The 16,145-nt window shown below is 39.0% G+C and overlaps 1 protein-coding gene across 1 annotated transcript in view; it reads right to left on the bottom strand.

The window, feature by feature from the left end:
- The window catches only part of CUNH8orf34 (chromosome unknown C8orf34 homolog), a 108,614-nt gene that overhangs the window by 92,190 nt on the left and 279 nt on the right, over positions 1-16,145 (bottom strand). Inside the window, 2 exon segments of the mRNA XM_024739013.1 lie at positions 15,934-16,068; positions 16,070-16,140. Of these exon segments, the coding sequence (XP_024594781.1) occupies positions 15,934-16,068; positions 16,070-16,140 (206 nt within the window).

Below are 16,145 nucleotides of genomic sequence, written 5' to 3'. Positions count from 1 at the left end.
CTACTGCACACTCTACAACTTGAAGCACAAATTTAATGTGATAACTTAGAAGCTTCATCATCCTCTTATCGCAGGTGTAGATGTATATATTAGATCTAAAGCCGTGAAGAAATCTTCCAGACACAAATATATTTCCTCTCAGTAGGCAGCTTAAGAGGAATGTGCATTTTTAGTAATACTGAAAACTATAAACTTCAATATTAACACTGGAAGGAAAGTTTCATGATGGGGAAAGGTCTGAACCACAAAAGCAAGACATAGACCTCTGGAGCAACTCATGATAATCACAGTCACTGCCACGTGGGTGTGAAGTAAGAGATGAAAGGATGGAGGGATGGAAGACATAATCTCATGGTTAACTCTTACCCAAATTTAGGCAAAAGTTTCTCTCCTTAATATGTTCCATACAGTACTGTTGAAATAGGTTCAGAATTTTCAGTAACATTTTTACTAAAGATTATGAAGTAAGAAAACCATGAACACAATCATGATAATGATCTCAGATAATTTTACTTTCAAGTGTGCACTGGGCCAAGGATGACAGCTACATCTTGCCTGTCTTTTGCATTTCCTAGTTCTTGGCCCAGTGCCATCCTTAACCTCTGCTGCACTGAATAGCTTCATAGACATCCAGACCCAATGTCTGGTCCAAAGGGAAAGATAATACTCTTCTTCGAATCACTAGAGTCATCCTCTCATTTTCTAATTCTTGTCTAATGAGGCTTTCTTTCCCAGGAAGGTGGAACTGGAAACAAATCCAAATGGCAAGGATGGAGACATATCAGAAGACATGATATGAAGTGAAAGTCAAAAATTCAGAATTGTCAGCAAATCGAAATTTGAATCCATAGAAGTGGATGAGCTCTAGGACTAAGCCCTGAGAATATTCAACATTTAAAGAGGAGGTGGAGGTGGAAGAGTTCCCAAAGGAGACAGAGAAGAAATGGCTTAAAGAGGCAGAAGGAAAACTAGGAGAGGATGGTGTTACAGGAGCCCAGGGAAAACAGCATCTCACTGCGTGGAATAGTTGGAAGGCCAGGGAGAATGGGAAAAGGAGATACCTCTGAAGCTAAGGCAATGCTGTCCAATTACATATTCTGCAATAATGGCAATAATCTATGTCTGCTGTGGTCAATTCAGCAGCCACGTGTTACTACTGAGCTGTTAAAATACGGCTGGTGAGAATGAGGACTGAATTTTTAATTTAATTTCATTTAGTTTAAACAGTCACATGTGGCTAGTGGCTGCTGTATTGGACAGTGTGGAGAGTCTAAGCAGATAGAGGGCAAACTAGCCTAGTAGCTAAAAGTGTGAGCTTTGATCATCAAAAAGACAAGAGATCACAAGTGTTGGTGAGGATGTGAAAAGGGAACGCTTGTACACTGTTGGTGGGAATGTAAACTGGTACAGCCAGTATGGAAACAGTATGGACATTCCTCAAAATATTAAAAGTAGAACTACCATACAATCCAGTAATCCCACTTCTGAGTATATACCCAAAAGAAGTGAAAACAGGATCTCAAAGAGATATCTGCACTCCCATGTTCACTGCAGCATCATTCACAATAGCCAAGATATGGAAACAACCTAAATATCTGTCAATGGATGAATGGATAAAGAAGATGTGGTGTACACACACACACACACACACACACACACACACACACACACACACACAAGGACATTATTCAGTCATGAGAAAAGGAAATCATGCCATTTGCAACAACATGGATGCACCTTGAAGGCATGATGCTAAGTGAAATAAGTCAGAGAAAGACAAATACTGTATGATATCACTTCTATGTGGAATCTAAAAAAGCCAAACTCATAGAAACAAAGAGTAGAATGGTGGCTACCAGAAGAAGGGACATGGAGGATTGGGGAGACACTGATCAAAGAGTTATAAACTTCCAGTCATAAGATGAACAAGTTCTGGGATTCTAACGTACAGCATGATGACCATAGTTAATAACATTGTATCATATACTTGAAAGTTGCTGAGAGAGTAGATCTTAAATGTTCTCACCACAAGAAAGAAGTAGTAATTATGTAACATGATAGAGGTGTTAGCTAACACTATGGTAGTAATCATTTTACAATGTATAAAAGTGTATAAAACCAACACTTTGTGTACCTTAAACTTACACAATATTATATGTCAATTATATCTCAATAAAGCTGAAAATATTTTAAAAATAAAAAAATTTTAAAGTATAAGCTTTGGACTCAGACATATCCCAGGTTCACATCATCTCCCCCACTTATGCTCTGTATATTTGGGGAAAGTTATGTCAACACTAGAGAGCTAAGATTCTTCACATGGGAAACAGGCATGATAAAACAATAGCGTTGTTAAAAGCATAAAACAACATAATACAGTACTGACTACACATGAAATGCAGGGATTTGGTGGATTAATTAGAGCCTGGTTAGTTAACCCACAAAGGCCCTCTGGAAGATTTAAACTTAGAGCGGGGCTTTTGAATACAGATTCATGAAGTTTATTGTTTTCTCTTTGGAGAGAATCATAGCCTAATCTTCCTCCTTCAGATAATGCGACAATTAAACTAGCCAAGGTAGTCAAGCTTTTTGTTGCATTTCTTATTATGCTGAAAAAATGCTGAAGTATTCTTTCATTAACCTATTCTTGTACTAAAAAACTGAAATCCTTCACACTTTACTTCATGATAGTTTCTTCTACCATTCTTAATTGTAATTCCGTCACCTCAAAGCCTTCTTTTCGCTAGGATAACTTATCTTACTAGCTTCCATCTTTTTGCTTATACTTTTTACCTAATTTATTAATATTGACCCTCAGGTGGAATTTAGCCTCAAGGCATAATTTGACACTCAAAAAGGAGTCAAAGATTTTTCCCCAAAACATCTGCTGAAGCAAGGGCATGTGTTGTAAATTTTGATTGCTTTGAATTGAATTCTTCCGAGCCTGGGTTTCAATCCTGAGTTTCCTTCCAAATTGTCACACATATAAAATATTTGCTGAGCTCACCAATGTCTTAAGTATATCTATCCACCAAGTTGTACAACTGAATTCAGTTAGTGTGGCATAAAGTGGTTTTTTATGTCAATGAAATAGCAATGTATACAACAAGCCCCAGTTAGAACCAAGACATCTGGGACCTGCATTCATCCAATCTAAAAAAGCTTATTAACATTTTTGCTGCCTTGACAGCCATGGAGCCAAATAAAGATAAAAACACACTATGTTGGAAGCAGAAAATTATCCTAATCAAAATGTCACTTCTGAAAATATCTTTTTTTAAATGCCAATACTGTAAACAGAAATTTCCACAGTGACAATTAAACATAATTAAATGCTAGATGTCTCTTCATGTTTCTTTCATTCTCTACAACTTATTTTTCTGAACTGAAACTCAATTTCTCTTTCAAGTACATCTCGTTCCTGTCAGGGAAAAATGCAGCTAATATTTTTTTAAATGTATCAAGTACATTTAAAGGCATATTGGACCATATTTAAAAATCTCAAAGGCTCTGAAGGTATTTTCTCTAACCATAGAGCCTCGGATTAATATACAACAAGACAAAGGGTGAGGTGTAGACGTATGCACCCATGAGGATCAGAAGGTATGCTGGCACAGCTGTATCTAAGACAGTAATTTGCTTTTTCTTAGTTTCTAGAAAGTGGTCTACACTGGTCAGGTTTTTTTTTTTTGGATTTTTAATATGTGTTTCTTTGTTTAAACAGGAATCAGTGACATGTGGAAGGAATCAGATAATGCTGCAAAGAGAAATGAAGGGAAGGTCCAAGCCATGGAAGCAATGGAAGGAAAGAAAATAGATGAACTTGCATAGTCTCATCCACCAGAGGGCAGACAGCAGAAGCAAGAAGAACTACAATCCTGCAGCCTTTGGAACAAAAACCACATTCACAGAAAGATAGACAAGATGAAAAGGCAGAGGGCTATATACCAGATGAAGGAACAAGACAAAACCCCCAGAAAAACAACTAAATGAAGTGGAGATAGGCAACCTTCCAGAAAAAGAAATCAGGATAATGATAGTGAAGATGATCCAGGACCTCGGAAAAAGAATGGAGGCAAAAATCGAGAAGATGCAAGAAATGTTTAACAAAGACCTAGAAGAATTAAAGAACAAACAAACAGAGATAAACAATACAATAACTGAAATGAAAACTACACTAGAAGGAATCAATAGCAGAATAACTGAGGCAGAAGAACGGATAAGTGACCTGGAAGACAGAATGGTGGAATTCACTGCCATGGAACAGAATAAAGAAAAAAGAATGAAAAGAAATGAAGACAGCCTAAGAGACCTCTGGAACAACATTAAATGCAACCACATTTGCATCATAGGGGTCCCAGAAGGAGAAGAGAGAGAGAAAGAACCCGAGAAAATAGTTGAAGAGATTACAGTGGAAAACTTCCCTAACATAGGAAAGGAAATAGCCACCCAAGTCCAGGAAGCACACAGAGTCCCAGGCAGGATAAGACCAAGGAGAAACACACCGAAACACATAGTAATCAAATTGACGAAAATTAAAGACAAAGAAAAATTACTGACAGCAACAAGGGAAAAACGACAATAACATACAAGAGAACTCCCGTAAGTTTAACAGCTGATTTCTCAGCAGAAACTCTACAAGCCAGAAGGGAGTGGCATGATATATTTAAAGTGATGACAGGGAAGAACCTACAACCAATATTACACTACCCAGCATGGATCTGATTCAGATTCAACAGAAAAATCAAAAGCTTTACAGACAAGCAAAAGCTAAGAGAATTCAGCACCACCAAAACAGCTCTACAACAAATGCTAAAGGAACTTCTCTAAGTGGGAAACACAAGAGAAGAAAGGGACCTACAAAAACAAACCCAAAACAATTAAGAAAATGGTCATAGGAACATACATATCAATAATTACCTTAAATGTGAATGGATTAAATGCTCCAACCAAAAGACACAGGCTCACTGGATGGATACAAAAACATGACCCATATATATGCTGTCTACAAGAGACCCACTTCAGACCTAGGGACACATACAGACTGGAAGTGAGGGGGATGGAAAAAGATATTCCATGCAAATGGAAATCAAAAGAAAGCTGGAGTAGCAATACTCGTGTCAGATAAAATAGACTATAAAATAAAGAATGTTACCAAGACAAGGAAGGACACTACATAATGATCAAAGGATCGGTCCAAGAAGAAGATATAACAATTATCAATATATAGGCACCCAACATAGGAGCACCTCAATACATAAGGCAACTGCTAACACTTACAAAAGGAAATCGACAGTAACACAGTAATAGCAGGGGACTTTAACACCTCACTTACACGAAAGGACAGATCATCTAAACAGAAAATTAATAAGGAAACGCAAGCTCTAAAAAACACAATAGACTTACTTATCCCAGGGATGCAAGGATTCTTCAATATACACAAACCAATCAATGTGATACACCATAGTAAGAAATTGAAGAATAAAAACCATATGATCATCTGATAAGATGCAGAAGAAGCTTTTGACAAAATTCAACACCCATTTATGATAAAAACTCTCCAGAAAGTGGGCATAGAGGGAACCTACCTCAACATAATAAAGGTCATATATGACAAACCCACAGCAAACATCATTCTCAATGGTGGAAAACCTGAAAGCATTTCCTCTAAGATCAGGAACAAGACAAGGATGTCCACTCTCGCCACTATTATTCAACATAGTTTTGGAAGTCCTGGCCACGGCAATCAGAGAAGAAAAAGAAATAAAAGGAATACAAATTGGAAAAGAAGAAGTGTCACTGTTTGTCTGCTATTGATTCCTTCTAGTGTAGTTTTCATTTCAGTTATTGTATTGTTTATCTCTGTTTGTTTGTTCTTTAATTCTTCTAGGTCTTTGTTAAACATTTCTTGCATCTTCTCGATTTTTGCCTCCATTCTTTTTCCGAGGTCCTGGATCAGTGACAGTGTCACTGTCACTGTTTGCAGATTACATGATATTGTACATAGAGACTCCTAAAAATGCCACAAGAAAACTACTAGAGCTAATCAATGAATTTGGTAAAGTAGCAGGATACAAAATTAATGCACAGAAATCTCTTGCATTCCTATACACTAATGATGAAAAATCTGAAAGAGAAATTAAGGAAACACTCCCATTTACCACTGCAACAAAAAGAATAGAATACCTCGGAATAAACCTACTTAAGGAGACAAAAGACCTGTATGCAGAAAACTATAAGACACTGATGAAAGAAATTAAAGATGATACAAACAGATGGAGAGATATACCATGTTCTTGGATTGGAAGAATCAACATTGTGAAAATGACTATACTACCTAAAGCAATCTACAGATTCAATGCAATCCCTATCAAACTACCAATGGCATTTTTCACAAAACTAGAACAAAAAATTTCACAGTTTGTATGGAAACACAAAAGACCTCGAATAGCCAAAGCAATCTTGAGAAAGAAAAACGGAGCTGGAGGAATCAGGCTCCCAGATTTCAGACTATACTACAAAGCTACAGTAATCAAGACAGTATGGTACTGGCACAAAAACAGAAATATAGATCAATGGAACAGGATAGAAAGCCCAGAGATAACCCATGCACATATGGTCACCTTATTTTTGATAAAGGAGGCAAGAATATACAATGAAGAAAAGACAGCCTCTTCAATAAGTGGTGCTGGGAAAACTGTACAGCTACATGTAAAAGAATGAAATTAGAACAATCCCTAACGCCATTCACAAAAAATAAACTCAAAATGGATTAGAGACCTAAATGTAAGACTGGACACTATCAAACTCTTAGAGGAAAACATAGGAAGAACACTCTTTGACATAAATCACAGCAAGATCTTTTTTGATCCACCTCCTAGAGTAATGGAAACAAAAACAAAAATAAACAAATGGGACCTAATGAAACTTAAAAGCTTTTGCAAAGCAAAAGAAACTATAAACAAGATGAAAAGACAACCCTCAGACTGGGAGAAAATATTTGCAAATGAATCAATGGATAAAGGATTTGTCTCCAAAATATATAAACAGCTTATGCAGCTCAATACTAAAAAAACAAACAATCCAATCAAAAAATGGTCAGGGGTTTCGCTGGTGGCACAGTGGTTAAGAATCCCCCTGCCAATGCGGGGGGACACAGGTTCGAGCCCTGGTCCGGGAATATCCCACATGCCATGGAGCAAATAAGCCGGTGTGCCACAACTACTGAGTCTGCACTCTAGAACCCAAGAGCCACAACTACGGAAGCCTGGAAGCCCTCGCACCTAGAGCCCGTGCTCCACAACAAGAGAAGCCACCGCAATGGAAGCCGGCGCACCGCAACAAAGAGTAGCCCCAGCTGCCTGCAACTAGAGAAAGCCTGCGTGCAGCAACGAAGACCCAACGTAGCCATAAATAAATAAATAGATAATAGTCTGATTCTTGCCACCAGGAATGGACTGGGTTTAGGATTGACAGTTAAAGTAATGCTGGGGACTTCCCTGGTGGTTCAGTGGTTAAGAATCCGCCTGCCAATGCAGGGGACACAGGTTCAAGCCCTGGTCCAGGAGGATCCCACATGCCTTGGTGCAATTAAGCCCGTGCGTCACAACTACTGAGCCTGCACTCGAGAGCCCGCGAGCCACAACTACTGAAGCCTGTGGGCCTAGAGCCCGTGCTCTACAGTAAGAGAAGCCGCCACACTGAGAAGCCCGCCCACTGCAACAAAGAGTAGCCCCCTTCACCGCAACTAGAGAAACATGCGCAGCAGAGAAGACCAAATGCAGCCTAAATAAATAAATAAATAAAAATTTAATATCTACTTCTAGATACAAGACATGACATAATATATGAACTGATACCTATTGTCTGCAGATTACTGATGCACACACATCCTTCACTGTGGAACGGTCCTCTCTCCCTCTGGATAGACTGTGCTGTACTATTGGGAGTGCACCGAAAAATGGTATAGAAAGCAGAGGCCCTGTTCAGACCAGTCACACACATCAGTCCACTTTTTTAAGTGTTTTTTTTTTTTTGACTGCATGGCATGTGGCATCCTATTTCCCTGACCAGGGATCGAACCTGTGGCTCCTGCATTGGAAGCTCGGAGACTTAACTACTGGATCACCAGGGAAGTCCCAGTCCACTTTTTTATCCTATGCATTTTAGTGCTGTAAAATTCCCTCTCCGCACTGCTTGAGCTGTGTCTCATAAACTTTGACACACCTTCCTTTTCGTTGTTAGATGGGTTTTTATTTCCTTGTGATTTCTTCTTTGACAAGTAGATTATGTAGAAGCGTGTTGCACCGTTTCCCAGCGTTTTAGGAATCTTCCTGTGTTCCTTCTATTACTGATTTCTAGTTTCATCCCACTGTGTTGGAGAAAACACCTTGTATGTTTTCCATTGAGGATTGTTTCGTGGTTTAGGGAATGGTCTATCTCTGTATGCATTCCATGCCACTTGAAAGGAATGTGCATTCTGATACTGTTGCATGGAGCGGTCTACAAATGTCAACTAGACCCTGTTGTCTGATGTGCTGTTGAGTTCTTCTATGGTGTTTCTGAATTTCTGCCTAGTTGTTCTCTCAATTGTCAAGAGAGGGGTTTTGAAGTCTTGAACTATAATTACAGATTTGTCTATTTCTCTTCTTAGTTCTATCAGTTTCTGCTTCACACGTTCTGCGGCTCTGCTGCTCAGTGCATACACACTCAGGATTGCTCTTTTTCTTGGTGGGTTGACCCTTCTATTATTACAAAATGACAATTCCTGTCTCGGATAATTTTCTATCCTCTAAAGTCCACTTTATCTGACGTTTACATAGCCATTCCTGCTTTCTTTTGATGTTTGCATAATATTTTTTCCATTCTTTTACTTTTATCCTGCCTGTATCTTTGTATTTGAAGTGAGTTTCTTAGTTGGGTCATGTTTTTTAATCCACTCTGACAATCTCTTTTAACTGGTATACTTAGACCATTGCATTTAATTGAATTAGGGACATATTAGGGCTAAAGTCTGCCATGTTCTTTATTTTTTTTCTGTTTGTTCTCTCTGCTTTAGTTTTTTCTTTTTCCTATTCCTGGTGGTTACTTGAACATTTTTTAAATTCCATTTTTATTTATCTACCGTTTTTGAGGGCATCATTTTGTATAGTTTTTTTAGTGCTTGCTCTAGGTATTACATTATACATATACAATTAGTCAACAGGTATTGTCATTTTATCAGTTCAAGTGAAGTATAGAAACCTTACCTTCTTTGCACCTCTTAACCCTTCCTTGATTATAATACAATTTTCTTAAGTACTTCCTCTACATACTTTTAGAACCTCATCTGACATTGTTATAATTGTGCTTCAATCATGACATAATTTAGAAAATTCAAGAGGAGAAGGAATACGTATCATATTTACTCATATTTTTGCTCTCTCCATGTTCTTTCTTCCTTCCTGATGTTCTAAACTTCCTTCTTCTTTCATCATTTCCTTTCTGTTTAGAGAACTTCTTTAGCCATACTTTTAGGGAAGGCCTGCTGGTGACAAATTCTCTTGATTCCCCTTTTATTTGTGAAGGATATTTTCTCTAATGGAATCCTAGGTTCTTTTTTCTCAGCACTTGAAAAATATTGTGCCACTTCCCTTGGACCTCCATGGGCTGATGAGAAATCTGGTGTCATTCTAATTGCTTTTTCCTCTATAGGTAGAAGGTTGCTTTCAAGATTTTTCTTGTCTTTCTTCCCCAGAAATTTAATTTCGATGTGTCTTGGCACGGATTTCATGGCAGGGGTGGCCTTGTTACCACTGGACCACAAGTCCTGAGTCTTCTCTAGGCCTCTTCTGACACAACCCCAATGGGGAGGGAGAGGAATGCCTTATTACTGTCAGGGGTGGGAGGAGGCCAGGCTCCTCACATGGTCTTCACTGACATTGGCCTCAGATCGGGGGTAAGAGTGAGGCAACAATGTAAAATCAAATTAAAACCACAATGAGATACCACACAAACCAGTTAGAATGGCTATTATTAAAAAGACAGATGATATCAAGTTTGGGTGAGAGTAGTGAACAACTGAAACTCTCACACACAGTTGGTAGGAACGTAAAATTGTACAAGCTTCAAAACTAGTGGCTAATGTCTTAAAAAAGTTAAACATACACCTACTCTATGATCCATCCAACCTATTCCAGGTCCCCAAGAGAAACAAAAGTATAAATCCATACAAAATACGAATTCAGCAATAAAAAGAAGTAAACTACTGATACAGGATGCAACATGGGCGAATTGCAAAATAATGATGTCAAGTACAAAGTGATATACACCTTCCCCCCAAAAAAGGAGCATACAGTATGATTCTATTTATACAAAACTCTAGAAATGGAAAACCAACCTTAGTGACAAAAAGGAGATCAGTGGTTGCCTGGGGTTGTGGAAGAAGTAAAGAAGGGTAGGAGGGAGGTATTACAAAGAGGCATTCCAGACAGCAGGAAGGAGGACAGGCATATGAGAAGATGTCCCCGCTGAGTCCATGTATTTTAGGTACCTTCCAGGAAATTGCAGACATTTTCACTACATATCATTGACTCTGTGACACTCGATCACATGTAGGTGCAAAGGAGATGCCACCACTCATAAACAAACAGAAACAGTATCTCTGCCTCAGCACCCTTTCTTGTGTTCCAGCACTCTTATGCATTTATTTTTTTAATATTTTTGCTGATATTTCAATAAAATTTTGAGAGGGAGTAGAGGAAAATGCATATGCTTAATTAACCAGAATTGTAAATTTTCTTTACTCAGAATTTTAGTTTATTATTCATTGGTTGTCATGTATAAATCATTGATAACAATTCTTAACTACACTCACATAATTTAATGTTTAAAGAAACCCAATGGATGAATTATTTTGTAAATGCTCATTTCCTAGATGTCCTTTTCTATTTTTAATATTTTTAAAAATTTTGAAATAATTTTAAACTTACAGAAAAAGTATGTGAACAACACAAAGGACTCCATATACCCTTCACCTAGAGACCCCATTCACGTTTCGCCAACTTTTCCAAAAATGTCCTTCATAGCAAAAGTATCAACTCTAGAAACATATTTTGCACTTACTTGTCACGTCTCTTCAGTCTGAGACCTCCCTTGACTTTCATGATCTTAACATTTTTTAAGACTCCAGATAAGCAGAATTTCCCCATCAAGCTTATCAGATATTTTCCCATTATTCAATTCAAGTCATGCATGATGGGCAGCAATATTACAGAAGCGATGCCATGTTGTTTTAAATGCATCCCAAGAGGGGGCACAACACTTGAGTAAAGTAGCATCTGCCAGGTTTCTTCACTACAGTTACTTTTTTCCCTTTTATAATTAACATCTATTTTGTGGAAAGATACTAGAGATTATGTAACATCTCATTCCTCATCCAACTTTCACCCATTAGCTTTAGCATTGATTAATGTTGCTTGCCCGAATTATTACTAAGATGGTTGCCAAGTAGTGATTTTCTAATTCCATCATCCCTTCCAGTTTTCTTAATTGGCATTGTACTTACGATAAGGTGAAGCTTTCTCTTCTCCCTATAAATTGAACACATTCATGTATCCCATGAATGTGTGGAATGAAATATTCCTATTTTATACAGTAAGATAATGTTACTATCATTCTTTATTTTGCTTCTTAAATTGTCCCAGATTTAGTTAATAGGAGCCTCTTCAAGCTGGCTTCTACGTCCTTTGGACATGTTCCTATCATTCTTTGACCACTTCCTTACTTTTTAGCGTAATAAGATGTTCCAGGTTCATCTTGTGTTTCCCAGTGCCAAGCCTTGAATTAACCATTTCTCCAAGGATACCTGGTTCCACTTAATGGGGAATATCATTTAGAACACAAATCTGGTTGCTACGGTTGACCATGCATTTGATGAGTCCACCTCATAACATATATGCCAAATCAGTTAACACAAATTTAGACTATGTGAGTAGAGGCACTAAACACAGAAGGTTGTAAAGTGATTCCATTCTACTTGGAGTGGGTCAGACCACATTTGGGAAAATGCAGTGAACTTAGTTTGCCACATCTTCAATAGACAGAGATTTAAAAATTCTATGGAGATTGTATGAAGACCGCATTATTCTGCTTTTTAAAAATTGTAGTATAGTTGATTTATAATGTTGTATTAGTTTCAGGTATGCAGCAAAGTGATTCATATATATTTATCAAGATATCATCTTTTTCAGATTCTTTTCCATTATGGGTTATTATAAGATATTAAGTATAGTTCCCTGTGGTATAACTCGTTGTTTATCTATTTTCTATATAGTGGTGTGTATCTGTTAATCCCAAACTCCTAACTTATTCCTCCCTCTCCCCCTTTCCCCTTTGGTAACCATAAATTTGTTTTCTATGTCTGTGGGTCGGTTTCTGTTTTGTAAATAAGTTCATTTGTATCAATTTTTAGATTCCACATATAAGTGATATCAGATGGTGCAGGATTTCCCACTCTTGCGAGTGTGACTAGGCCGGAACCAAGACATATGGCTGCCCTGAGCACCGTTCCAACCCATAATTTTCAAATAATTATCCTATTTAACAAGATGAGAGAAACTGAAAATTGTATACTTCTTTGTATTAAAAATAATGAATTTATTGCAACGTTTCACATCATATAACCTCTTGAGAATTAAGTTAAACTGCTTACAATATAAACAAAGTAGATGGCTTGATCCTAATAAGCAACAGAATTTCTGATCACCAAGTTGTTTGACTGATAGGTGCCTAGCCCTAGGCTTTGAGATCAGTCTTATGTTTGCCCCATGTATCTTACCTATGTATGTTGCAAAAATATTCTACTTCGGTGGCAGCCAAACCATTTCACATCTTGCCAGTTAAGTGAGGAGCTATGTGTGAAATCTATATTAAGATTATAGTTCTAACTTATTGTAGCAACATCAAGCATTCCTTACAGATTGATGCCAGACTGCTAACTACTTGCCTGCCCTGAGCAAGCCAATGAGAGCACTAAAAGTATTATATCTTACAAACATTTCAAAGAGTTTGTGGAATCTAAGTCATTATTGCCATTTTCACCTTATAGCTTCATACTATTTAATTAAAATATCACTACCCAAGACTCTAATGCAACGATTTCTAGGCACGGTTTTGTATTGCCTCAAAATATCTTCAAACATAGTTAAAGGTAGTATAAATGTATACTTCTAAATCACCTGGAAACAAGATTAATTTCACTCTAAAGTAGTTTTTGAAACACCATATTGTGTGCAGCACTTTGATAAGCTTCTCAAATGATAAAATGTTAGAAATAAATAAACTAAGTAAGAAATAAACTAAACTAAGTAAACTGTACGGGTTTAAAAAAAAATGAGTTGTAAGTATCCTCAATACCAGTATATGTTACCTTTGCTACTGTTTGGGCTGGGGCACGAACCCATGTCCCCTGCATCGGCAGGCGGACTCTCAACCACTGCGCCACCAGGGAAGCCCTTTGCTACTGTTTTAAATAACATTCATGTGCTCTCTTTAAAGTGCCTCGCTTCAGTGAGTTTTCTTAAAACAGACCTAGCTAACAAAATCTGTAAAGGGAACATATTGTCAGGTCTTATATATTTTCAAAACTAAAGTAAAGCTATGTCACTAATGCCAGTGCCTCAGCATGCAAAGAAATCACCACAAAGCACAGATAATAAAACTTGGTACCACCTATTTCAATTTGTAATTGGTAAATGGAGATTTTAGCTTATGTCACTGTTTCTTACAATGTGGCCCAGGAATTAAATATGTGACCATCATTTGTGCTACTTCTTACTAAATTCAGGTTCCTAGGCTCCTCTTATGATCTCTTGAAGCAATTTTTATGAGAACTATTAACCAAAGACCTGGGAGCTTTGAGGAGAATGATAGATCAATATGTCCATTTTACACTAGTTCCACTGGTTTTCAAGTATGAGGAGACTTTCCAGTTTTGTAAAGTACATGTAATTCTACTCTCAAAACGAAGCTCTCTCATGATCAAAACTGTTGCATAAGGACTTGATTTCAGTAGAAGAGAACTTATCCATTTTCTCCCTTTAATTATTTAAAGTGCACATCAACCCTTAAAAATGAACTACTCATCACTGCAATCCAAGCTAATGGGGATGTATGTAATATGTTACCCCAAAAACATGAATAAAATACAAAGCATATACTTTTGTCTTTGTTTGTTTTTTAGTGAGGAGGTCTAGTGATTTTACGAAACAATTCTGCCATCCCTTAAGATTCAGCAGTGGAACTGAAAAAGTGAGCATTTAAAACCAAGCTGGATTTATTTCCTAATTATGTATATAGAAAGTTTACATACATTCCAAACTCTATTACTGTCACTTGGAGAGAATCTTGGGAATTATAAAAGTCAGCAAATGAGAATAGCATCTATTAAAAACAATTCATTTATTCTCCCTAGGAAAATGTACTTATATTCTAGAGAAGAAACCCTCTAAATGTATTTATTTTATGTTTCTTTTGATACAATTAACACACTGCCACAGAAGGTTATTATATTTCTCCTTTAAATACAGTGTATAGTCTATAATCTTTACACTAAAGGCAAAGAAAGGAATTCTAGTAGCTCCAGCAATTCTACTCTTCTTTTGTATATGCACTTCCTTTGCTAACACTTTTTGCAAAAAGAAGAATCAAGACATATATTGTAGGACTTTATGACTATACAACAGTGATTCTCAGTTGAAATAATGGTCATATCTCCCAAGACAGTACATGGTTAACTTAAAAGTTGGTCAGAAAAAGAAGGGATTTTGCAAATCTTGGTTATGTGAAACCCGTTACGATCACACCCTTGTCCGCTCCCTTTTTGTGCTGGGACATTCATTCGCAGTCTTATTTTCTCTGCAGTTATCATTCTCCTCTCTTCAGTCCTGGAGAAGGTGTTCCATCCTCTGCTATCTCTTTCCTCCTGCCTCGTTTCAGCCTTAAGACACCGCGGTCATGTAAACGCCCAAGTATGACCATAACGGATTTTTTTGGCGGGGGCGGGGCGGGGATCTCGACCCTCCCACGTCCTCTCGCAGCGGGTCCGTGCCCAGCTGGACGGTTGGACAGGAAAGGAGGGGACCGTGGGCGTCCCTCCCCGCTGGCCTCTGCAGCTGCCCAGCGCCCTGGCAACCGGAGGGACGCTTTGCCGGTGCCTGGTTTCAGTCCCCCGTTCTCATTCTCTCCTGTTTTCCCACTTTTCCATTCTCCTACTGTATTTTTGTCATCAATTCTTTGATGGCGAGAGAAAACAGCTCAGAGCTGTCTCCTTCCCATAAATACGCGTGTGCTTTTCCCGAACCTTTCTCGGCCCCCTCTCTCCCCCTAACACAGGTAGGGGGGCCGCAAGGCAAAGGATACTCCTTTCATCCAGAGACCAATGTCAGCGCCTCAGCTTGGCAATTTCATTCCACACGCCCGCACCTACCGAAGCCTACTTCCTACCAGTTCAGTTTTCTCCCAGGTAACCTTATTCCATCCCATTGCTAAGCACTTCCTCCACCTTTTACGGGTTCTACTACTGCCTACGTTTGGGGAAAAACGCGCAAGACAGTGTGAATTCCAGGAAGAAAGTGAGCGTGTGTACGGCTGAGTGTGTGCATCCGTCTGTCTCAGCCCGTCCGGGCCCCGTGCATGTGGTTAGGTGCAAGACAGTCAGACACCTCAAACTTGCCATGCCAGGATAAGGCTTGTCCCTCCAGAGCTTACCTGTCCGCGCCCAAGCAACCGAAGAACCGCCCGCGCGGCCGCGTTCCAGGACACCTGGCCCGGACAGAGAGAACTGGGGCCACAGGGGCGTCCCTCCCGCGCATCTCTTCTGTCTCCCTCCTTCCCTCCGGGGTGTCCTGAACCCCCCAAAGACAAACGGGACCGCCCGCACCTGCAGCGCCTTACCTCAAACAGGGGACCGATCTTGTTCTTCTCCAGGTAAGCCTGGATCCGGGATTGCTGATGAGAGGCCATGGAGAGACCGATGGGCCGCGGAGAGTGCGGGAGACCGCGCGGCCGTGCGCCTCTGCCCGGGGACACCCCTGCTTTCCCCTGGACCGGGGCCGGGACAGGAGCTCGGGAGCCCGGGCTCCCCCGGCGCGGCGCGGCGCGGCGCG

This window comes from Neophocaena asiaeorientalis, unplaced genomic scaffold (genome assembly GCF_003031525.2).
Source record: "Neophocaena asiaeorientalis asiaeorientalis breed wild unplaced genomic scaffold, Neophocaena_asiaeorientalis_V1.1 scaffold299, whole genome shotgun sequence".
In the NCBI taxonomy this organism is placed as follows: Eukaryota; Metazoa; Chordata; class Mammalia; order Artiodactyla; family Phocoenidae; genus Neophocaena; species Neophocaena asiaeorientalis.
The sequence above is the reverse complement of the archived record's forward strand: the minus strand, read 5'-3'. Positions and strand labels throughout refer to the sequence as shown.